General features: G+C 40.4%; 1 protein-coding gene across 1 annotated transcript in view; it reads right to left on the reverse strand.

The window, feature by feature from the left end:
• TTLL5 (tubulin tyrosine ligase like 5) overlaps positions 1 to 25,087 on the reverse strand; it is a 306,995-nt gene that overhangs the window by 242,938 nt on the left and 38,970 nt on the right. The window contains exons 7-12 of the mRNA XM_024737788.1: positions 22,987 to 23,069; positions 16,137 to 16,206; positions 15,617 to 15,701; positions 6,264 to 6,365; positions 4,365 to 4,456; positions 3,488 to 3,595 (exon numbers count right to left, since the gene is read on the reverse strand). Coding sequence (XP_024593556.1) covers positions 3,488 to 3,595; positions 4,365 to 4,456; positions 6,264 to 6,365; positions 15,617 to 15,701; positions 16,137 to 16,206; positions 22,987 to 23,069 — 540 coding nt within the window. The remainder of the gene's footprint in view (positions 1 to 3,487; positions 3,596 to 4,364; positions 4,457 to 6,263; positions 6,366 to 15,616; positions 15,702 to 16,136; positions 16,207 to 22,986; positions 23,070 to 25,087) is intronic.

Consider the following 25,087-nt stretch of genomic DNA (forward strand, 5'->3'; position numbering starts at 1 on the left):
AGTAATCTCACAGCGCCAATTTCCTAAGCAACCCTATTTATAGGGTTGCTGTTTAAGCATATATTTCACATGGTACCACATTTTCAGAATTCTGAAGGCAGTAAAAATTAGACTGTCAAAAGTCTGTTTTATTGGGAGAGGCATCGAAAGTTCTACTGATCAAGAGTCTTATGACCAAGATGACTTGATTGCCAAAACCCATCTTCTGACCCCCTTTCTCCAAGCTGAGTCTCTTTCATCTGAGTTCTCCCACTCACTAGCTCTAGAACCTGAGGCAAGGGTCTTAATTTCTCAGGGCCTCAATTTCTTTATATGGATTAATTATTCTCTGAGGTCCTTTCCGGATGTACAAATCTATTAAAAAGCATCAAATGGCTAAGTTTCTGGTAGTTTGTGAGGGTTCCTAAGCCTACATTTAAATGCTATTAATACAACGCAGGTATCTGTATATATCATCCCATGTAAAATTTGGTTTGAGAGGAACAAACTCATAATCTACACCCTGAACACAGCAGGCACTGAGAAAAGTTAACTACACAAATAAACAAAGGAATGGGAATATTGACCGTACCTGGAAACAAAAGCTGGACACTACAGGTGGGAGGGTGGGAAAGAAATCACAGGCCAGAAACACTTAGATACAAATGGAATGCTTCTGGCAAAGATCCATATAATGTGGAAAGGCAGAAACAACAACCAAAAGAATATAGTGAACCCCATCACCAGACTATTAGCTTCCTCTAAAACACCAATGCTCTGTTCAAGCCAAATTCTTCTGGGAAGCTCTCAATTCCTGTTTACTCTAAAACAAATGAAAAACAAAAGAAAAAACCCAGATTATTCCTTGTAACTTAAACCCCAGGGGAGGTTGGGAACCAGTGGGAGGCAAAGAGATTCACACAAATAGACACACGTATACAAAATCATTTATGATGGGGGGAAGTTAATGAAGCACACAAAATCCCAGGGCTGACAGGAAGTGGAATTAGAACCACAAAAGCCAAGAAGATAGTCAACAGTTTAAAAAACTCCAGATGCACTCAGTTTATTAAAACTGAACACAAGCAGGGAGGGGGCTGGAGACCCATGGCTGATGAAATAGTCTTAGGCGACATTTCACTGAGTCAGAGAAAGTCACTGCTTCTCTCACATCAGAACTTCTAATGCCATTAAGGTCAAGAAATTCTTAAGCCTCCAAAAGGCAATCTGGTAATGAAATAAAATAGAAAAGGAAACATTCAGAAGAGCTTGTGATGATTTCCAGAACAGAGATTTTTACATTAAGAGCTACTAGAAATTTACTCTCACAGAAGAGCCAAGTAGATGTAGAAAAGAAATGTTTAATTTTTTTTTAATCTAATAAGGTTTTTGCAGTTGGAGTCAGATTTCCCACACCCCCTCCTCAAAAAGTCTGCAATAATTCTAAGAGCCCCTGGCCCTTACCACACCAGATCCATTGGGAAGCCTGCTGTCAGGCCACCAAAAGGCAATTAAATCAAGACCAATCATTCATTCAACAAACATTTCCCGGACATCCTTCAATAGCAAAAAACGCTGCTATGCACAGAAGGCGCAAAAACAAGAGAGACGCTGTTGCTGTCTTCAAGGAGCTTCCAGTCCAGTGGGGGAGACAGACACGTAAACAGGAACTAAAGGACATGCAGGCGTCGCTGGAGACTGAACAGAGTGCTGGGGTCGAGGTGGCTAACTCTGATGGGAAGACTTAGGGAAAATGTCACCGAAAAAGTGATACTTGACTTTATCTTGAAAAGATGTCAGTTATCTTTTAGGTAAAGTAACATGGGAAAGATATTTCAGGCACAGGATAAAGCAGGTGCAAAGGCAAAGGGTTAGGAAAAGAGATGATAAAAGGTTTGGTTCGGCAGAAACAGGGTGAGAGTGGAAGGGGAGACACCAATGACTTCTAAGAATTCAAGACGATAAGCTCAGTGACTACCGGTAGGAAGAGAACATAATGGAACAAGTACAGAACAGCAGGAGAGAGGAGACGCTACAGGGCACTTTGTTAGGCAAGCGTTCCTGGAGGAGACGTCAAGCTGAGTCTCAGAATATAAAGAGGAGTGTGTAGGGCAGACAGGGGCAGAGTCTAGCCGGACTGCAGGACCTACAGAGAGGCACAAAGGCATGGAGTCCTCAGTGGCACCACTGGATTCTAAGGTGTAGGAGGGGAAATGGAATTCTAGAAAAGTCAGCTGGGGTCAGATCCTTGGAAGCTCTGAAGTCCTATCAAGTATCTATTACAAGTTAAGCCTAGGGAGCCATTTAAGGGTTTTAGAAGACATGAACATATTTGCATTTTAAGAAGATATACACATATCATAACCTCTTCTTTGCCTGTATAATTTTAGGTCCTGGTTTATCTACCATCTTCTATTCAGAGTCTCAACACTTCCCTTTGTTTAGTGCCCCTCAAGTACAAGCTGTTATGATAATCGATTAAAGAGATCAAGAATTATAATGTCTAATTATAAAAATAATTAAAAAAAAACTTTTTATGGAGTACAAATAGTGCTTTGCGTACGTCATCTCATTTGCCCTTCAAGGTACACTTAGAAGGCAGGAACCATCATTACTGCCATTTTATAGTTGAGGAAACAGGATTAGAGTAACTTGCTGAAAATCAGAAAACTAATAAGGGGTATAAATGGGTCTCAAACTAAGTCTGTCAGGCTCTACAGCCCATGTTCTTTACTTCTCTGTTACGCTGTCTCCTACTGTATTCCTTTAATTATCCCCCCATCAATGACCCTACTGTGTTTTACTAACACAGCCTGCCACCTGCTGAAAGCCTGTGTGACTGCACAGACATGCATACCAGCAATCACTAAGGACTCACATCCACACAGACAGCAAACGGGGGCAGGCACCCTCGGTGCTACAGTCACAACTAGCCGGTCAGCGAGCAACAGGCTTCCTGGTCCAGTAGTTGTGATCTGCTTCTTACTCCTTCTCTGTGCAAATAGGGAATTAGGGGTGGGAGAGAAGAGAAGGGGAGGAGGAAGAGGAAGGGAAGAAAGAAGGGGTGGGGGTGGGGAACCCACCAGAAAGAAGACTAAAACAAAAAGGAGGAGCCATTGGAAAATGGGAGAAAGCACATACTGGTACCAGCCAGAGCTTCTTGGAACAGTTCCCAGTCTGGCTGCCAAAGAGCTCTGGAATATATTTGTTAGAGCTGGATTCCTGTACAGTCCGTTGCAGACTTTTTCTGATTGCGCTCTGACAACGAGACCCACACTTTAGTTACAATCCCTGCTTCCCACACCGAAAGCTAGTTAGTCCTCAGGGGACCTCCAACTAAGTTCACCACCGGCCTCTTCATACGCTACGTGAGTTTATAGAAAGAAATAAAAGTCCACCACATACCTTTTACTCTTGTAGAATCACTAAGCCTCTCTACCCCAGTATCCCATCCCAATTTCCCAAGCCCCTTTTCACAAAATATGTTAAGCTTCTTGAGTCTCCTTACCAAAACAACTGCTGCGATGAGGAACAAAAGTTTTACAGGCTGTGGCAATAGCTAGTTCAGCAGAGATTATAGTCTTAATGATCAGGTCTTCTACATGGGCCATCAATGCTACAAAAGAAAAAAAAACACTATAATGCATGAATTAGGACTGGATTCTAGAACACAATATAATTATAACAGCACATGTGCTCATTCAAAGAAGTCTCCATGTGGCAGTCTTGCAAATGGGTGCTCCAGGAGAAGGCATGTCTGTGAACAGAGGGACACAGGCAAGAATGGAGGTGCTGGGGGATGTACTCAAGTGGTCTCCTATGACAAGAGATAGACACAGACTGGAAAAGGAGCCTTCCCCGCTTCTCACTCTCCTCCTCTCACCCTTCCCTTTGTGGACTGAGATAGGCCTTTCGGCATACTGCTTCCCATTCTGCTCAAGGCTCAGCGACAGTGTCCATTTTGATTCCAAGCCTTTGTACTCAAACTTGACACTGTCCATTCTCCAATTCATCAACAGGAATGTAAGAGATTGCCTTAGGAAAATGTGAACTCAGGGCCAATATGGAGATAGACAATTTGTTATGTAAAAAGCTGACCGTATTTTAGTGAGCAGTTCAACATTCAAGAAGGACAAATTCCCTAAAAACTAAAGGAAAAAGTTGTCTTCCAAACTAGAAACAAGAGAAGGGATTCGGGGAGCCATGGTAAGTAAGCCTGTTGTTCTCCATCTTGTAAAGGGCAGGAAAAATTAACACCAAGAACAATGATCCCATCAGACATCTCAGCAACACTATTAGAATTCGAGAGAATGACTCCTGGTTAGAGATAATAGTACAGTTATACGAAGAAGAGAAGTCAAAAAGGAAAAAGCCCTGGTACTCACCAGTTGTATCTTTGCCTTCCTGTTTCAGATACCTAAGCATAGCACTCATGCTCCATTTGTTCCCATAATCCTCCACTTCCGGATCATCACAACTAAAACAAATTCATGGATCAATGTCACATATGCAACTAGGCCCGGCTCTAGAAACAAGATTTTTTACAAATAGCCTTCTTTCCTTATCGGTCTTTAGAAAAATATTCCCTTTGCTGACTTCCACTCACCCACTTTTTCTTGGTCCTTTTTGTCATATACGCCTATGTACCAGTTTCTTCCATTGAAATGAAAATGCATACAACTTGCCTTAATGAGGTGGGTAGGGGAAAGGAAGGCAAATTCCTCCTTAACCAAACAATTATGCATCATGAACCAGTAGAAGAAATTTGTGAAAGAATGTAAACAAATTTAAGAATGGTTACAAAATATTAACACATTGAAATGCTTGGGGATACTAACCTTGTCTTTGAGGTAAATGTCACATGAGCCCACAAACCGGCCTCTAATGCCATTTTCAGACCAGAACTGAGTCTAGATGGGCTAGTAAGCTAATCTAGCGCAGCATTTTAATGAGTTAACCCTGGACAGAACTGTGCTGGCATCTGAAGCAAGCTCCCTTCTATCTAGTGATAGACACGGCTTTTTTGGATACCTTTTGAGGTATCACCCAAGGGAGAATGCACTAGAGCAACAACAGAAGTAATGAAGTACACCACCACTACAGCAACCAAGTGGCAAACAGGGCACATTCCCAGATTGTTGGAAGGGTCTTGCAATCTGAAACCTGTATTTTACAGCTGCCCCCTTATTCCCTATCACCACCCCGCAACCCACCAGCTGCATCTTTGCTCATCTTCCAAAGTGCAAGATATTGCATCTTCAACCAATTCCTAACACCGGTCACAGGACACTCAATGAAATCTATAGAGCTTCGGCAACTATGCCATCACTTCCAGATTCCTTTCTTTTTTTCCTTGGACCTTCTAGGCACCTATTTTTAGTCTGAGTAGAAAGTAACTGTTTGGGTTTCTTCTTTATTTTTCCAGTTTCTGGCAAAATTATCAGGATGAAAGAAAACACAGCAGAAAGAATATTTCCACACAGCTGGGCTGGTACTCCGTTCCACTGAATCTTTTTCTGAGATGGCCTCATTTCTTTTTTTATTTAATTTATTCCTAACGTTTTTTCCCCCGATCATAAAAGTGTTTCTTTTAGAAAAACTTAGGAAATAACATAAAAGTACAGAGAAGAAGACAGACATCCCCCACCCAAAATCCCATCCATTATAGTTAAGGACTGTTAACATTTTAAGTTTTCTAGTTTTCTTCTCTCTCCCACACCCCCTCGGGGGGGAAAGAACAGCTTTAGTTATCTTACATATTCAAAAAAGAAATTAAATTGCATGTACTGTGTGGCAACTTGCTTTTTCCACCTGACAATGTACAGTGGCGCACATTCTTGTTTCTAATCTTGTGTATAAGTCCTTTATTTCTTAAGGTTAAGCTCCTAGAAATAGAATTACTGGGTCAAAGGGCACAAGCATTTTTGAAGCTTTTGATACATTTTGCCAAGTGCTGAAATGACCTAATTTCTTGACTTTGAAAAAGTTCCATATGCCTATAAAATTCCTACCTCTAAGTCAAGTGAGGGAACTTGACAATGAGGCAGACAAAACTTGGGAAGGAAGGCATATTTTGGTGGAGAAAGGGGACATTGTAGGTGGGCAAGCAATAGAGAAGCTGTAGCAGGTAAGCCTCAGAACTACATGAAATGACTCCAATAGCTCTAAGTTACATGGATATGAGCGTAAAGTTTTCCTCCAGTGCAACAAGTTAACTTTGCACTTCTCCAATGTCTGCCTCGGAGACCGACTTCCCTGGCTCCTGGCTCAGGCGCAGCCAGTACCTGACATAGTCTCCACTCTTCTTATTCACGCTGTAATTGGTCAGGTGCATGAACTGGTTCCGAATATTCTTGGTTCCTTGGTCATATCGTACGGTGGCAAACCTGATAGGAAAGACACAGGTTAAATGTCAGGAATAGGGCTTCGATAAAATACAGGATCAATGAGATATTAATACAGGGAGGTGGCATCCTCCTCAAATACTGAGTGCTTATTAAGTGCCAACCCCCACACTAAGTGTTTCATGTACAATATCACATTTAATTCAATCATTAAAGCAATTCTCTGAAGGAGGTACCATTATGTCTAATTTTTAAAACAGATATGAACATTAAAATATGACCTGGAAGATTAAGTAACTTGCCCCAAATCACACTGACTCCAAAACCCATGTTCTTAACCATGAGATGCTGCTTTTTTGATACAGAACCTTAGACGGATAGGAAAGATGAAAAATGAAAACAAAGTTATTCACAGTCAAGGAAACTGTGTATAGGATGCTGTGGATGATGGGACATTAGCCTGTCAAGAAACACCTGAGTGTCTACACAGTGCCTGGTACTAAAGCATTCTATGGAAAATAGTATGCAAAAAGAAAAAAAGGACAGCATAATAATATAAAGACTTAGAACTCACATCCATAGGAAAAAACAGAACTGATCTATAAAATTAAGAGAACAATAATGGCAGCATTAACAGCATACAAAGCCTAAGTCTGCAGAACAGCATAAATACGAGCGTAGAGTGGATTAATTCCTGAATTTGGACTGATGGCAAAAAGAGGGATTAAACACGGAGCCCACTGAAAACAGAGCAGCCATTTGATATCCTGGACTGTTGTCAAAAGAAGACCAAAGTATAAAATATATGTGCCTCTGAAGGAAGTAGCCGAGGAAAGAGAAAACTTTCCAGTGATGCTCAGCATCAACAAAAGTACACTCGAGTCGAACGGTTATGGTAAATATCACCCCTTGTTTACATACCACTCTAACCATATCACCCTTCACTGAAGTGGTTTTCCCCAGAGGCACAACCAAGTGTGTGAAAAAAAGTCCTGGAAGGCCACAAGTTTATTTTCACATGATTTACAAATTATTTACATGTGCTTACTCAGACTATGAAGTCAACGTGAATTTTTACCACATTGAAGGGCAGCATCTAAAATTTTTCTTCTCCTCTATTTCTTCTCACTCACCCACTATCTCTGCTCCCTAATTCCCTGTACTAGAAATCTACAAGAGCCAAAGAAAGAAGAGTGGAAAAAGGAAAAATAAAAAAAACAAACCAAAAAAGAACACCCAAAACTAAAATAAACAAGCATGAGGCCAGGAAGAAGGATGTGGACAAAGAGAAAATGTTGACCAGGCATGTATGGCTAAGGGGCAAGAGTCTGATGAGCATTACGTCTATGCATGAGAAGGACCTCAGATTTTCCAGAAACTTCCGGCAGTTATCACTTAACTTCACCCATGTCACTCCGTGGTGGGTAAACCTTACCTATACATCCCAATCTTCCTTCGTCAGAGATCCTCCAATCAAGCGGGAAATAGTCATTCTCTGAATTCTTGTGAAATGCGAAGGGGGCCCAGGCAGGCCTCACAGAGGCTGCCTGCCTCAACCAGACATTACCTCACAGTGACATACCACCTGCCATCTCTCCCCCAAAATAATGATTTAGAGGGAGGGAAAAGGTTCTGCTTCAGAGAAAGAGGTTTTTCTTCTCTTTTAAATACAAGTACCTGATCTAATTTGGTCAACATGAAAAGACTGGCAAAGGCCTGGCAGTTAACTGTAAACTGGTACCCAACACATCTGTCATTCTTATCCTCCTTTTGTCAATAGGACTGCATCTCTAAAAAAAATAAATTTTCTTCTTCCTAGTCTTCCTTTTAGCTGGGACATTTATAGTCTGAAACTCAGGAAGGACAAGATCATTAATGTTAGAGTTCTTGTAAGTACAAGAAGAAGTAAGAGTTAGAGAAAACAGAAACACAAAACTAAGCTCAGTGAAAAAGTTACCCAAAAGGGCAAAAGTGCTACACTCTTTATTTCAGTCAGCTGAACAAGGAATGCAGAAGACCATGTAGAGGAAAGGCAGGTGTATATGCTCATCTTTCTTCCTAACCCAGGAAGAGCTTATGGTTCTCACTAAAATCTGGATTAAACAAACCACATTCAGCTCTGATCACCATTTTCCAACATTTTCTTCTTATTTTCTAGATCAGAGGTCCCATTAGTCTTAGATCTGGCCTACTAATCAAGTTCCGATTAACCTACAAAGGTTGTTTTTTGTTTTTAAACTTGAATAACTTGGCCAGCATTTAAAATTCAGACCTTCCTTCCTGAAACCCAGAGGCAGCCAGGGCCCATGTGAGGAAGATGGCGGATAGGACGGGAAGGCAGCCCAGAGGCAGTACAAGGAGGTTATCTAAGCAGGGTGGTGCCCCACAAGGGTCAAAGTCCACACAAGGAGGGCATCTGAATGGGGTAGTGACAGGGAGGTTGGGAGACTGGCTACATACAAGGGAACTGAGTAAATAAATATGGTGAAGATAATAGAAGTCAGATTTCTCACTGTTGGAAAAAAGATAAAAAATATGGAAAGGGAAAAAGCTAGAATGAATACTGTAGTTTTGAGCTAGAATTGGAGGTATTTGTATGAACTCCTGATTTTCAATATAGAGATACAGAAATAAATATAGATGTAAATGTGTATGTATGTGTACATGTACGTATATCTATACACGTATTTCCTAGGTATGTCCATTGCAAGGACCTGATAGCAGAGACACCCCAGAGCAATGAGCATATCTAGCACCTGGATCTGTATGTCTAAATACTATCCTCCATTAAAAGCAACCACTGCTCCTTGGAGAAAATAGTTGATTCCAGGCTGGGACAGAGAAAGAAGATGAGCCTGAAATATCTTGTGCTCAAAGAATGAGGGGACATGTCAGAAGGACACAAAAGTCAGCTTAAACGGGCTCCCGTTGGCCACATCTGGGACAATTTGAGCATCAAAATGAATCACGATAGTAAAGGATTACAACCCATTAAATAACACAGGAATCCTTAGGTCCACATTGGTGTATATAAATAAATGAACAGGATGGAGAGAAAACTCTTCCTGGGAGTAAAATGCCAAATAATAAAAGTAAAAGGAATGATGGAATTAGAAAATCATTATTCCACAACCATCACAGTAATAATTCATTCAGGCAAGAAACATCAATGAATATTAAATTGTTGGGTGAAAGTGAGATGAAGAATGAGATTTTACATGGTCTCAAAGTATCTCTTCATAAGATATTTATTAATTACAGAGGGGAAAACAAAGTAAATTTACAGTGGAGAAATCTGCCAGACATTGTCTTAAGTGCTCAAACACCACTAAATAGTTATCATGTACCATCGGATCTAATGCAATGAGAACATGGCATCACTTCTGTGACATTCTGGCCAAAAATACATAACCTCAGTCTAATTATGAAAAAATATCAGACAAACACAAATTGAGGGCCATTCTACAAAATGACCGGCCTAAATCTTAAAAAATGCTAAAGTCATGAAAGTCAAGAAAAGACAGAGTAAATGTTCCAGATCAAAGGAGACTGAAGAGACTTGACAACTAAATATAACATGTGATCCTGGATTTGGAGCTTTCTGTTATAAAGAACATTATCAGGACAGATGGCCAAATTTGACTGTGGTCTCTAGAGGAAAGTTAAAAGGCAGTTCTTCATACTAGTTTTACAGCTTTCCCATAACTTTGAAATGGTTTCAAAATTAAAAGTTTACAAACAAAAGTTTCTCAATAAAAATCTAGATTTTTCAGCCTCCCTTAAAAAACCAGAAGATCTGGCAATACCACTTGTCTTGGTCCATTCAGGCTGCCATAACAAAATACTATAAACTGCATAAAGTGTGTAGCTTACAAATCACAGAAATTTATTTCTGTTGGCTGGAAGTCCAAGGTCAAGATGCAAGCAGACAGACAGCACCTTCCTGCTGTGTCCTCACAGGGTGGAAGGGGTGAAGAATCCCTGCAGGGCCTCTTATATTAAAGGGCACTAATCATATTCATGAGGGCTCCACCCTCATGACCTAATCACCTCCCAAAGTCCCCATCTCCTAATACCATCACCTCAGGGGTTAGTATTTCCACATATGAAATTGGGAGGTAGCATTCAGACCACAGCACTACCACATATCAATGATTTGCTGCCAATGAATAGTAAATACCCTTCAGGTGGGACATGTGATCTCTGGTTCTCCAGTCTCCACTGGGCCAAACTTTTCAGTGAATGTCCTTGTAAGCATTTAAGTTTGTGACTTGTGATTTAGATCTTCACATATCAAATTTCACCCTATTTAGGTCTGAAAGCTTCAACACAATTTCTTTATTAGAAACACCTAAAAGAGATAATTCTCTACTAGGTAGCCCACAACCAAGTTTGCAAACACTGCTCCTAACACATACTGAAATTTACATGATGAATTAAGTCTTGAACCTCCCTCTTAATGAAATCAAGATTTAGGAAAAGTTCTCATGACAGAATTTCATAGCCTTGACCTTTAAACAAAAAAAAAAAAAGAAAAAAGGAATGGGGGGGTTCCTACTTTCTTTGTAAATCTGAAACCCTGAGCTCTATTTCACCACCTATGATGAACAGAGAACTATATGCCCTTTTTTCTCTTTTTTTGCCACATTAAAATATATATAGATTACCTTTATTCTGACAAATTCTAAAATCAAAAACTACATTTCCTTTTTCCTTTCTAATGTTTCTCAGTGAGAATCAATACAATGATGATAATCGTCTCAAACTCTTGAATGTGTATGTGAAGGAAGGGTTTCAATGTTAGACATATAGTAGGTACCTGATAAGCACTAACCGAAACTACAGCTGAGTTGCTTGTTCAGGAACTTTACCAACATGGAACTCAAACAAGAAGGAAAGCAGAGTTAGTGGGGTCTTTGGAACTCTCTTCCCCTGTTCAAAAACTACTTTGTTCTTCTACGAATACGACACCATAGTCAGAGTTATAGAGAGTCTAGATGTAGGACAGTTAAACCGAACCCCCCAACCCTGCTTTGATAGCTACATGTTCTAACAAACATTCACTACAAATGTACAAAGTAAGGGAGGCCAACTCTCAGGAGACCCTGGCACATTGTGTTATCTTTCAGCAGGTGTAACCATTCAGCACCAGAAAGGCCTGGAGGATGAAGAGACAGCACCTCAGGCAGCCTTGCCAGGAGCCACTGGGTTTCATCCTGGCCTGACCCAGAAAAATCTTATGGAAGAGAACAAGAGGCCCAAGAGCTCTCTGATCTGCTGTCAACCAGCTGCGGCCGGGAGACTGCCAAAGTGCTGCAGTGACTAGGCAGCGCCCTGCGGAGCCGTCTGGGAGGGGATTACCATCCTGATCCCCTGGTCTTCAGAGCCAGAAATGACTCAAACTTCACAAACAGTTAAGGGCCTGCCAGGGAGGGTGACAATGAGCACTGGAGAGGGTTTTCTTCCCCTTGTTGGTGTCTCTTCCCCCTCTTGCTGCTATGGCAGATTCTGGACAGTGTGCGGCCTGTGAGGTAATCTGAATTCCTTGGCAACCGGCAAGTACCTGAATTCTTTCAAAACCACAGGAATCCAGCAGAGAAAAGGTAAATATCCCTGCGGAGCCAGTGTTAATTAGCAAGGAAGGCTACTGAAGAAGTAACTGGGGGTGGGGAGGAAGGCAGAGGCATTACAAATGCTTTGGGATATCTTCTGAATTTCCACTGAATAATATGGCTGAGTAGAAGAGAGGCGGTCCCTGACCCGGGCCTTCTCAGTGACCCATCTTCCCAACCCACCGTGTGGATGGAGCTCTCCCAGTTCTCCGGACGAGCACTTTCATTTCCCTGCAGCTGACAGTGTTACCTATCTTTGGGTCTCTAATATGATAGCACATTCGATTTTCAACTCAATTTTGTTTTAATTTTTTTCAACTTTAAATTTTTCCTGTTTCAGTGAAAATTTGGCTATTAGCTTTGTCTCAAAAAAGGGCCTCGTCAAATCATTTAGACCACATACTGGATCCACCTAAAACTGTAAAATCCAGAACAAAGTCTTTTTGGATTCCACCTCTGTCAGGAAAAAAACCCTACACCATTTTGGTAGAGAAAAGCACCCCTCTCTGGAAACTTGAGCGCCCCCTGCTGGTGTAAAACAGTAACATACACATGAAACTCAAAAAGTAGGAAGGGGCAAAACACTGGACTCAAACACCACTAAGACAATTTTTTAAAACGCCTCAATATTGTGCCCACGTATAAGAAAATAATGAGAGTCTTTCTACTTCCTATGTTAATAAAGCAAGGACAACTGAAATGATTAATCTAGAAAGAAACTATTTAGGGTCATTTTCTTTAGTAAATTTAAGAAGGTAAAGAATTTACACAAAATTCTTACTTCACAGAACCGTCTTATGAAATCAACTTAATCTTTCTGTCATTAAACATGAATTCTGAGGCCCCAAACAGAAGTGATATGGGATAAGACCCTTCTTTTCTGAAGAAGGAAACCAATTACACTGCCACCAGTTCTGTCTCTTTAGGAAAGATTATGGTTTTCCTTTTTGAGCCTCAAAGTAAAATGGTCTAGTGATCTCATCCCAAACTGATTACCTTCAGTAATGTCTATTTAAAACAAACGTGACCCAAGATTACTAGAGGCTGCAGATCTGGAGATGCTGTAGACTATTGTTGAAAGTAATGAGACAGTCGAATGGCTTCTGAGGATTAAGAAGCAGGAGATGAGTGCCAAGATACACAGTGGTTAAGACACAGGGACTTAGGCACATGGAAGTTATTGTGCAGAGCAATGCACCCCTTGCAGGACTGGCTAATAGCCTGTCATAATGTACTACTGTGAAGCTTTTATATTCGCCTATACTTTTAGGTAAAATAGCCAAAACCCTGAAAATTCTTTTTCTTTTGGTTCAGTTTAATCCAAATTTTTACAAATTTGTTTTCCAAATTATTCTAAGAAAGAGCATCCATTTTTAAAATATATAAATATATATACTCAGTTCCTGCTGGAGGCAAGAGAAGAGTTACTCAATTCAGTGGGTTCTGACTTCCAACACACAGCCAATAGCCAAAGCACTGGCATCTGCAGTAAGTCCTATAATAAATACTAGTATTGTTCTCATTTTGCATCTGAGCCAGTGAGGCTTTAGAACAATGCCGAATTTTACCAACAGCAAGGGCTATTAATACTGTGGGTGAAATACCTTTGGAATAATTTGCAGAACATACTGCCATGATATCCTTGAGACACACAGTAAGCATAAACTTGAGGTCTTTTCCCTATTCAAGAAGTCCAGTTCAGGGCTTCCCTGGTGGCGCAGTGGTTGAGAGTCCGCCTGCCGATGCAGGGAACACGGGTTCGTGCCCCGGTCCGGGAGGATCCCACATGCCGCGGAGCAGCTGGGCCCGTGAGCCATGGCCACTGGGCCTGCGCGTCTGGAGCCTGTGCTCCGCGGCAGGAGAGGCCACAGCGGTGAGGGGCCCGCGTACCGCAAAAAAAAGAAGTCCAGTTCATGGCAGGACATAATCGGTTCCCGAGAAGGGTACAGGAGACAAGCTGGGTGAGGATGAGTGGAGGGAGAAGGGTGAAGAAGCTCATGATACTAAGGAGGGAAAGCTCAGACATCTCATATTACAAAATGGAAAATCCTCAGCATCTTATACATCTGAGCAGAAGTAAGAGGCCTTATTTCACCTTCTTTTTGCTCTAGATAATATGGAGACTCAGCTTTTATCCCTATACTTCAAAATATGAGAGCACATGTGTCTAAAAACACTACAGAAAACTTCTTTCCGATGAAAATCTGATTAGATTAGCAGTTTGTGCCCAGATACCTGGTTCAGCCCTTTAACTAAAAACTGAGAAATATTTTAGTTTTCTCCCTCCTCAATTTTCAAGGAACCAGAGGCCAGAACTAGGGAGCTTCCGTGGCCTTCAGTGTTCCCAGGGTTCAAACTCAAATCTTAGTTAAGAATGTGACCATGCTTATAGATGCTGTCACTGCCACCTAGAGGTGAAGGGAAGACATAGCTCAACCAGGTAGAATCTGGTTAACTGTTCTCACCCTCTGACTCTAATCACACGATGCACCAAAAATTTTAGTCTAAAAAATAACTGAAATCCGATTCTAAAAGAACAGTTGTCAGAGTACAATGATATGTCTCAAAGCACCTACACCTAAATATGTAGCCTTCTTTTATCCACGGTATTTCCCATCTTTGATGTACATTTCCTAAAATACAGAAACATATATAGGCCATGCTTTTTACAGATGCAAACCACCTCCTAAACTGCTATGCTCTATAAGAAAACTATGCATAAAAAGAACTTCAGAGTTCTTTGGTAAAATATATATATATGTTTTGTGGGGGAAATATATATATATATATATATATATATATATATAAGCTTTGTGAGAGAAAAGAACACAAGCACACCAAAGTTATATGCTTATTTTAAACAATTTAAAGGGTCTAAAAAAAACAGTCACCTGTAAAATCCTATGGATATGGGAAATGAAAATTCAAATTATTATAAGTTGAACTTTATTTTGTAAGTCACACTACCTTAAAACTTAAGAAGTACCTCAAGAAAAACAGAAATATATATATATTTATATATATAATATATATTATATACATATAATATATATATATATTTTATATATATAATCACTGTAAAATATATTACAGGCTTGTAGGTGAAAAAAAAAAAAAAAAAGCAGCTAATGCCCACCCTAAATACAAGACCGCATGAAACAGCTCAAGCCTTCAGCTCTGGAGTCAGATCCAGGGGTTCAAATTCCCACTCCACTATCCACCTGCTGGAGACCTCAAGGGAGTGACTTGAAGTTCCCTTACGCAAAGCCTCAGTTTCCACAACTGCAAAAATGCATCGACTTTAAGGTTGTTGTGAGCATTAAAATAAATGCTTGGTATATAACAGGTATACACATGTGAGATTTTTTTTTTTTTTCCTTTTTAGACCATTTGTGAACAACAGTGGCCCTAGGATCTTCATACCAATTGCCATTGCATGAAAATACAATGTGACCCTGGATCCCTGCTGGGAAAGGTGTGTGTTTACATACAAATGCTTGTTCATATGCGTGGATATGCAAGAGAGACTGTGAAGTGATAAGACTGATTTCTGTAATCTGAAGCCCATCTGGGGACACTCTTATTTTCCTGAGTTGAATACAACAGAAAAAAACAACCTGATCTTAATACACTCTTTAATGGGTCAACTCGAATAAACACCCTCCGCTCAAGGTCTCTTACCTAGCCAGTCCTTCTTCATAGAGATAGATGACAAGAGGATCATAGGAAGTCACAAGCACATAGAGGCGCACGTCAAACTTGAAATCTGGCAAAAAAATTGGGGTACACAGGTAAAGCTAAGCTCATTTGTCTTCTGTTACAGAAGGAATAGTACAATGTAACAAAGAAATATGAAAGACAGTCCTCCTCTCCCCATGAAACATACACTGCCCACACACCTTCCCTTTTGAGGACAAATAATTATACCATACATTGTAAATATATATATACATGCATTGTACAGTTTTCATATATATTTGCTTCTGTTGTAACATATAAAGCACTTTCTTTTTTATTATGTCAAAATCAACTTCAAAATAATACCATGAGGTAGGTAAGGAACCAGCTTCATCTCTGGAGCCACAGTTGCCAAGAATTTCACACTAGCTTAATAAAGACTTAATAGAGAAGACTATAAAAACATTAAAAAAAATTTAGTACGATCTAGCCCAATCCAGTCAAAGACCTAATCACAACTCACCATCTATGAGCAGGGGGTTGTTAATATAACGGGAGACCAAGATGTTCTCTTCCAGGGAAATCTGGTTTGGCTGTTGAGTAAAGAGAAGAATGAAAGGTAGAAATGCAAAGGAATCCTGACTTACAATAAAGAAGCAAAGTTCTTAACCATTTAGAAATGATAATATGGAAAACTAAAACTCTAAGAAAAGGTTTCCTCTAAGTTTCCCATATATTAATTGGCCATATAACACACCACTTCCATAAACACTGTGAGAATCCAATTATAATGGGGGAAAACAAAATTTACACAGCACCTCTCGTAATAGAGCCTAAACAGCTTCAAAGATTTATATACGTGATATTAAATATTTACATGCCAAGAAAATAAAAGCTACTTAAAAAATAAATTAAAACTTGCTTCCTCCCAAATGTAAAGCATGTTGGATATTTTAGAATAGTACCATTATTCTTACAGGAAGGCTTTCATCAAGTTGCTCAGAGAACTTACAGATCTTTCCACAATGGATCCCGGCATTTTCCCTGTGAAATGGGATGGATATTTCACTGACTCACTCAATAGTGCTTGCTATGCCACTGCAGGTAAAGAATGAACTAGATCTTTTAAATACTTTTTTCAATGAAGAAGAGCTGTCTATACAATCAATAATGGTGAGTATGATGGGTATTGTATAAGGCACTGGGGATACAGTGATGAATGAAACAAATGCAATCCCTGCCCTCACAGAGCCCAATCCCTACTCCCAGAGTTTGATGTTTGAGTAGAGGGACAGCAAATATATAGAATTTAAAAGAACACAAAGCAGCACACCTCCAAGTGCAAGACGTGAGGCTGCAGAGTGGAAAGAGATCTAGAAGAACAATTCCAAGTGAGACTAAAACAGAAAAATCAGTTGTCAGTCACCACAATCCATACAGGACAAAAGAACTCCAAAAGGGAAGTGGCTATAATGATAACTGTGATGATAGTAGCTATAGTAGCAACAACAGAAACACTATTAACATTTGCAGGAAAAAAATTTTAATAAATGTACTGAAGATTTGCTATGTGCCAACACTGTTCTAACCCTTCACAAGTATTATTTCATTTAATCTTCGTCCAACCCATGGTAGGTATAACACCATCCAAATATTACAGATGAGGGAAGAGTCAGAGAGGGTTAGGAACCTGCTCAAAGTCCCACAGCTAGTAAGTGATAGAGCACCATTTGAACCCAGGCAGTCTGCCTCAGAAGCTTAATTCTTAAGCACTATTTGCACCTTTTCTCACAAGTTCTGACCTAAAATAACTGTCCAAACCCAAAAGTTTGCCTTTATAATAATGCATTTGCCATCCCAAGTACTACAGTTATAAAATAAGGATAATTGTGTGACCCATAACATCATACACAACCACAAGAAGCAACTCCGGGGTCAAGATAATGAGATTCCTCTTTCATTTCCCACTGCTGCCATCTCAAACTCAGAACACAACTTCACAAGCCATCTCTATGCATCATACAGACACTACAACATCACTACTGATTCATACTCTGGACTTGGTGACCCACACCATTTCCTGATCAGTTTCTCACACGTACTATCTCTATTTTGAGTCAGCTTAGTATGTAAGAACTGGTGCAATCACAGTACAAAGAAGCAAGCTGCAGGCTTCCAAACCTAAAATTAAACAATTGCAGCTCTTTTTCTACTAAGTAACACCTACGGGCTACAACAGATATGTAACCACCCAACTCTACTTGGAACCAGAGACTGCAATGGTAATGGTCTTCACTCTATGACACATCTAACATCCATGCCCATTTCCTCTCTTCTCTTCCTCATCATATACATTTGTCCTTTGAATTATGCAGAACATAATCTCTTACATTATTTCGGTAACTTTAGTATTTGTTCAATGGTCTATACCTCTCGTTTCTATCTGCACTAGTAATTAAATTGTAAGCTCACGGAAGAAAAGAATTGTTTGAGTACAGTTTTTTTGTATAGTGTAATATACTGATAAGCAACTAACGAAATTTTTGACATCTTCAAGCCTGTCTCCTTTTCATCCATCCCCAGTTAACTCATTTTAAATGATGTGAATTCTAAGCTCAAACTGCCCTCCCAAGTATGCTAAAGCAAGAATCTGAATTGTTGGGAAAGTTGGAAACCCATCCATTTTTCTAATTCAACTTTAAGATTAAAGCTCATGGTATCTGTTAAGTTATTGTAAGGTAGACTGGTACAGTGGTTAAGAGGGCACGCTCTGGAATCAGCAAGACGAGTTAAAATCTTCACTTACTATGGAAGGAATAGTAACTACCTCTTAGGGTTCTCATAAAGTCTAAGTGAGATTATATTTGGAAGGTACAGTGGTAGGCACATAGTAGATGCTCAAGAAATATCAGTTAGCATTATTATTGCAAACTCAATAGTATCTATGTGGTTCCATTTACTGAGTTCCACAACTCAACAGCATTCCTCACGACGTGCCACACACCATTCTGCTCAGAGCAGTGCACTGATTTATAATGAAGATACATAAGAATTAGGAGATGATCCCTATTCCTGAAAAGCCTTTAAGGAGTGGCAGCACCTGGCACACAACAGGGACTCCCTAAATATTTGTTGAACAATGAGAAAAAATGGAGAGCACCTAAGAAAACATAAACAAATAGAAACAAGAGAGCTGTACGGAATTATATTCACAAATATAGGAGTGAAAAGAGTGACCAAAATACTCTCCTGATACTTCAAAATCTCAGAGAAAACACTAGTATTTTATTTACCATGAATAATGTGTGAGACAAGGATGACTAAATTTGACTTCCACAAATCAAATTCATACCTTAATCAGAAAACACCAGATCTTTTCCCTCCTCGATTTGAATATACTAAATTGGGAAAATATGGCATTTAGTCACGGTTACTGCAGGAGCTGGAGCAAACACAACTCTTTTCCTTTATGCTGTATTTTCAGAGCTAAAAAGCACATCATTAAGAGACCACGTTCGCCAATCAGCCAAGATGCTTCCATCTGTAGGAGCTCACACTCCTCTCTCTTCAGTATTACATAAAAGTAATCCTTCTTCTATCCTTTATCCTATTCTCATAATGGTAAAAGTTGCTATTTGCAGATATTTTCCAAAAGGTTATGACTATTAGGGGGAATTTTTAATAAGAGGCCCTCTCATTCCTCACTCTAGTGGGAAGACAGGGAGAGATGTTTTTATTTGGCCCTCACACCTAACTCTGCCCTCCCTCCCCCATCCCTCACCCACTCACACTAGCTCTGCTTGCAGACCCTCCACTGGAGCACTCCCTCTCCCTCCCCCTTGAATCTAAAAGGAAAGCAGGCAGCAGCCTTGGAAAGAGTTACTTCATCCAGTTGGCTAATGGGTCACATATTCCATGGGAAAGGATCCAGGTATGGAAAAGAGGAGATGGTTAGGCCTTGTGTGTAAGGAAGGAGAGAGGAGTATTAACTGCATGGTTTGTAGGTCTGGGTAAAAGGTGATAAAATTCCAGATTTGGAGAAAAATGGGAATATCTTGCCATTATGTCCACATGTTGCCAGCTCCCCTGGTGCTTGCTGGCATCTTCCCAGGCTTCTGTCTGGCACTTCCACCAAAGACCTCAAAGAATCAGACTCATTCCAAAGCTTCACTGAGCGGGAGGTGGCAGGCAAAGGGTCCTGCCAAGTACTTTGATCTCTGCAGGGGGTCTCTAGGGAGTCAGCCCAGGGAGATGTGGGAGGGAGAAGGAGAGCCTGCCAAATGCATTCTCTAAAGACTTGTCACCCCCTTTATGAGACGCGCGCGGCATCCAGGGAAGAGTCAGGGCATGGGGTTCTCAGCCCCACCAAAGAAAGTTTAACTTTTCTATTCTTTATGATGTTGGTTTTAAAATAACAAATCACCAGGGCAAAAGAGCATTCCAAGAGAAAAAAGTCCCAGATGAGCTGGGAATAGATCCTATTCTTTTTGACTCATGTCTAAGAAAATAAAAAGCAAACTTGTACCACAGTTGACTTTCAATAGCAATTCCATTTGGCAGCTAAAACCCAAACCCAAACTAGTGCCGTCTATGAGATTCAAACAACACTGGAGCTCCTGGCACGAAGCTGAAGGAAAAGCTGTTGGACAGGAGCCTTCACACCAAGGTCAGAAGAGAGACAAGAAAAGAGAGATCCAAGGCTTATGAGCAGTGCCTTCTGTCATAAGAGACCCAGGGCAAAAGGCCCTCCAGAGTGACCCAGGGTCAGGTAGCAGAACTTGTAGCCTGGGCTTGGGGCTGTATAGCTACTGCCTCAGAACCAGAGCCTATATTTCTTCAGCATGAAAGGGCTGGCCATCAGTGTTTACTGTAGAGTTTTTAGTCCAGACTGAATTTAAGGATTTTCCCATATGAAAGACCCCTTAGAAAGTTAGTTTCTGCACATATAGGAAATAGCTCAGACCATGTGAAAAGAAAGAGAACTGGGGAATTTGGGATGGTGTACCGACCACACACATGGCATATCGGCCTCCCCCTCTTCCCTTCCAGGGTCCCACCGTAAGGACAGAGTAGACATTTTATTTATTTATTTATTTTTTAATGCGATACGCGGGCCTCTCACTGCCGTGGCCTCTCCCGCTGCGGAGCACAGGCTCCAGACACGCAGGCCCAGCGGCCATGGCCCATGGGCCCAGCCGCTCCGCGGCATGTGGGATCCTCCCGGACCGGGGCACAAACCTGCGTCCCCTGCATCAGCAGGCGGACTCCCAACCACTGCGCCACCAGGGAAGCCCCAGAGTAGACATTTTTAAACGTCTGAAATGATAACAAGGCTAGAAAACAGTTAAAGGAGCCAACAAAAGACCAAAGGTTTAAGGAAATCCTGAAAGACAGAAAGAAGATAGGAACAGGTTGAGGAAACAGAGCAGAAGAAGCCCCAGCCCCAAATATCAGAGGTGAGGGTGATCTTCCCAAGGAGACTTCTGAGAAGTTCCATGCTGGCAGTGAACTAACACGAAGAGCAAGAGGGAGCCAACAGACAAGAATCAGATAATTAATTAAATAACAAACAGCATTTAAAACAGTGTGGCCAACAGGCCTTCTCCAGCAACCAAAGCTTTACCCTCAGGATGAAACCTAACAACTGTCTCGGGAGGACACCTTCTGTGGGTGGGCACAGGGATCCCACAGAGGAGTGGAACTTGAGGCCACTGCATCCTTACAGCAGACACAAAGTTGAAGAGAGAGGAAAGGTAGCACCGCCCCACAAGGAAATCACCAAACTCTTCCTTTATATCCACAATCAGGCAGGCCCTGTTTTGGCAAGGGGGAAGGAAGAAGCACGCTTCCTCACCCATATCCACCTAAGGTGCGGCCTGACATTCAACACACTTTGCTCTCACACAAAGCACAGTCAGCCTCCTGTCCAGTGAGATGTTATTAGGGAATCAGTCCTACACTGAAACCCAGGCCAGCCGTCAAAATTTCAGTCAGTCTAGTCTTGTTCATCAGTGTGACTCAACATCTAAGGTCACTGAAATTGAGAAAACCCAACAGCAGGAAAAAAAAAAACACGATCCCATGAAAATTGGTGAAACAAAAGAGAACTTTAAAAAACTTTCAATTCGTATCCTCAGAAAGACCCGCCAGCAAACTGCATCTATTAAGCAACAACAGGCTGTTATCACAAAAGAAAAAAAAAAAGGCAAATGAGAAAGTAAGAGTGTTTGTACCTTACGATAGCCAATATAGAAATACAGTAGATGGAATGAATGATAAAATGGACAGAGCTCACACTGGTGATCCAGAAGATAAAGATGGGAAAAGACAGAGAATTTAAAATGAGAGGAAAGTTGACATGAAGAAAACACCCAGAATGCCTCAAAAAGGAGTTCCAGAAGCAGAAGCATAGACAAAAAATGAATGATTTTTTCCTGAACTAAAGAAAAACACTAGCTTCCAGATTGAAAGGGCTGACCAAAGGTCCAGGAGGAAGAATGAACAAAGACCCAGACTGAAATATTGGTTAAATTTCAGAATTCCCATCTGTAAAGTTTCTATTTGAGTTAAAATTTTTTACTCAACTTATAGATAAAGCAGAGAAACTGAATCATAGTTACTGAAGAGAATGTAAATATCATAAACCTTTAAAATATAAAAATAATAAAAAGTAATCAAAGCTAGAGATGTAATGTGGAAGGAAGGGTAGGGGGTGATATGAGTGCAGTGAATATCAAACTGAGAATTAGAAACAAAATGTAAAGTTGAGAAAAGAAGAAACATAAATCAACTGTATTAGGTTACTACTGTTGTTAGTCTAGCCAGTGAGTGGGGTTGGGATTTTATTTCATTTACTTTGTATATGTATTCAACTGAAAAACAACTTTTAATGAGGATTTTGCAAAGAATCAAGATATTAATGACTTTTGAAAAAAGAAGAGGATGAGGAGGAGGAAGAAGAAGAGGGGGGACGGAGGGGGCCAGGAGCAGCAAGGATGCCATGCCAGATTAAGGTTAATTTGCTTGATGACCTTGAGGGCAGGAACCCACAGCTCTCCTCACAATAGGAACTAAATGTATGTGCTACCAATTAATGCTTAGTGCCAAGGAATTAGCAAGGCAGAATGCTGAAAGCAGAAAAAGTACCTCTTTTCTGCTGACACCAAAGGCTGCCCTCCCCCCAAATTCAATCAAGTGACTTATCAGCCATAGAGTAACTGTTGGCATGGGAGGAGGTTACTGCCAGTCAGGTGACAGTAGACTCATACCCATCCTCAAATCACACTTCTGAATGCAGACTTAGTAGCTAAGACAAAGGGTGAAGCAGGGAAGAACAAACACAGAGCGAAGTATGCCACCCGCTGCATACTTACATTGTTGATCAGGTAGACACCCCGCCCCCTGGAAGAGGCCACTGGTTTTACTATCCAAGGTCCCCGGTCCTTTGAATATGAATCTGCTCAAAATATTGGGAGACAAAATAGGGGAGAAAGAAACAAAGAGAAAGAAGGGACATGAGTTTATTATCTTAAATTTTAACACTAGTTATCTACTCAGGTACCCAAAGAATTTTCCAAATTTATAAGTGGAGGACAGCAACTAAAATAACCTGTATTTTTGGACTAGCCTTAAAAATGAAAACAGAGAAAGAGAGAGAAAGGAAAGAGAGGAAGAGATGGCAATATTACATAATATATTTCTTCCACCATTTCCCCTCTTGAATGAGAGGATGAAGACAAAATAAGGCAAATATCTGGACGTTAGTCTATTACTGTCACAAACAACCTTCACGAATTTTTGATATCCTCGCCTCCTTTAACTAAAGGACCTCCAGAGGCTCACACTGCAGACGGTGACAACGTGAGTCAAAGGCCAGATTCCCTAATATGGTTACTTTCCTCAAGCAGTTTCTCTGAGCTTATAAGAAAAAATCGCCTTAAATAAAACAATGTGAGTGGAAAGGTAGGACAATAATTGACGAGTGGTTAAAAGGTGCCCTTTACTTTTGTTCCTTTCCCAGGTTCAGATTTACGCTTTAAATACCTTTGGATCATAGGAAAAGAAAACACACAACCAATATGAGGAGTCCCAGAGGCCTGCAGATGGCTCCGGCCTCCACTTAGGGAAGGTCAGTGGACACGAGAGAGAAGCAGAGACAAAGGACTCTCCCTCTGATAGGAGCCAAACTGTCTTTTCAAGGCCTCCCAACAGGAACTTGACTTGTGTCGGTGCCACAAACCATTTCACCAGGAGAGAAAGAAGACCTCCTTGCCTTCTCTCCGCCACCCTCCCCTGCTTTTTCCCTTGATGTGACCTCACAGAATTAGAAAAAATGTCATGTGCCACACAGAATGTAAAACTCCATGAGCAACTCCACTTCTGGGAATGTATTCTCTAGTCCTGCTCACATATACTGAAACATTCTTTGTACAAGATTATTCAGTGCTGCATTTTAATAGCAAAAGACATCCATCAACTAATTAAATACACTATATTGCATCTATATGAGGGGCCGGCAAACTATTTTTTGGTAAAAAGCCAGATAATAAATAGCTTAGGCTTTGCAGGCCATGCAACTATTCAACTCTGTCATTGTAGCTCAAAAGCTACCAGAAACAATACGTAAACAAAGCAGCATGGCTGGGCCCCAAAAAACCTTTATTTATGGACACTGAATTTCCTATGATTTCCACATGCCACGAAATTTTATTCTTCTTTTGATTTTTTTCAAGCATTTAAAAATGTAAAAATCACTTTTAGCTCATGGGATACATATAAAAAGGCATAGGACCAGATGTGACACAAGGGCTGTAGTTTGCAGACACCTGCTCTACATAATGAAATATTAAGCAGACACACAAAATGAGAATGTTATTAAGGAACAGAGAGGGAATGAGCTCAAAGAGACTGTTGAGTGTTAAGAAGTAAAGTGCAGGGCACTGGGTATTGTATGCTCCCATCTATTCACATACACACTCAAGCCATGTGCCAGTAAGTGCAGAGAATACCTCTAGAAGGATATGTAAAAATACTAATAACACTGATCACCTCTGGGGAGAACTGGATGACTGAGGAAAAGAGGAGAAAAAAGGCTTCTCACTGATTATTGTTTTGTATTTTTTGGGGGGTACCGTGACTATATTACCTACATAATTTACATAATTTTAAATTCCTGCAATAGATGGCATATTTATATAAGACAAATTAAATCTCTATAAACTGAAGTCACTGAATAGATGCATATATATATATGCATATATATATACATTTTATATATTTTTTCCATTTTGCCATTTTCCCCAAATTCTGAGGATACAATAGTTTGAGAACAAAAGGAACAATTAATAGTAAAATAAAACAAAAAAATTACAAAAATTTTTAAACTTCATTCATTCATTCAATACTTCTAAGTACCCAACCTGTGTTACGCAGTTTGCTAGTATGGGGCATGCAGAAGTGAAAAGACAGCAGAAA

Source organism: Neophocaena asiaeorientalis, unplaced genomic scaffold (assembly GCF_003031525.2).
Source record: "Neophocaena asiaeorientalis asiaeorientalis breed wild unplaced genomic scaffold, Neophocaena_asiaeorientalis_V1.1 scaffold49, whole genome shotgun sequence".
NCBI classification, from domain to species: Eukaryota; Metazoa; Chordata; class Mammalia; order Artiodactyla; family Phocoenidae; genus Neophocaena; species Neophocaena asiaeorientalis.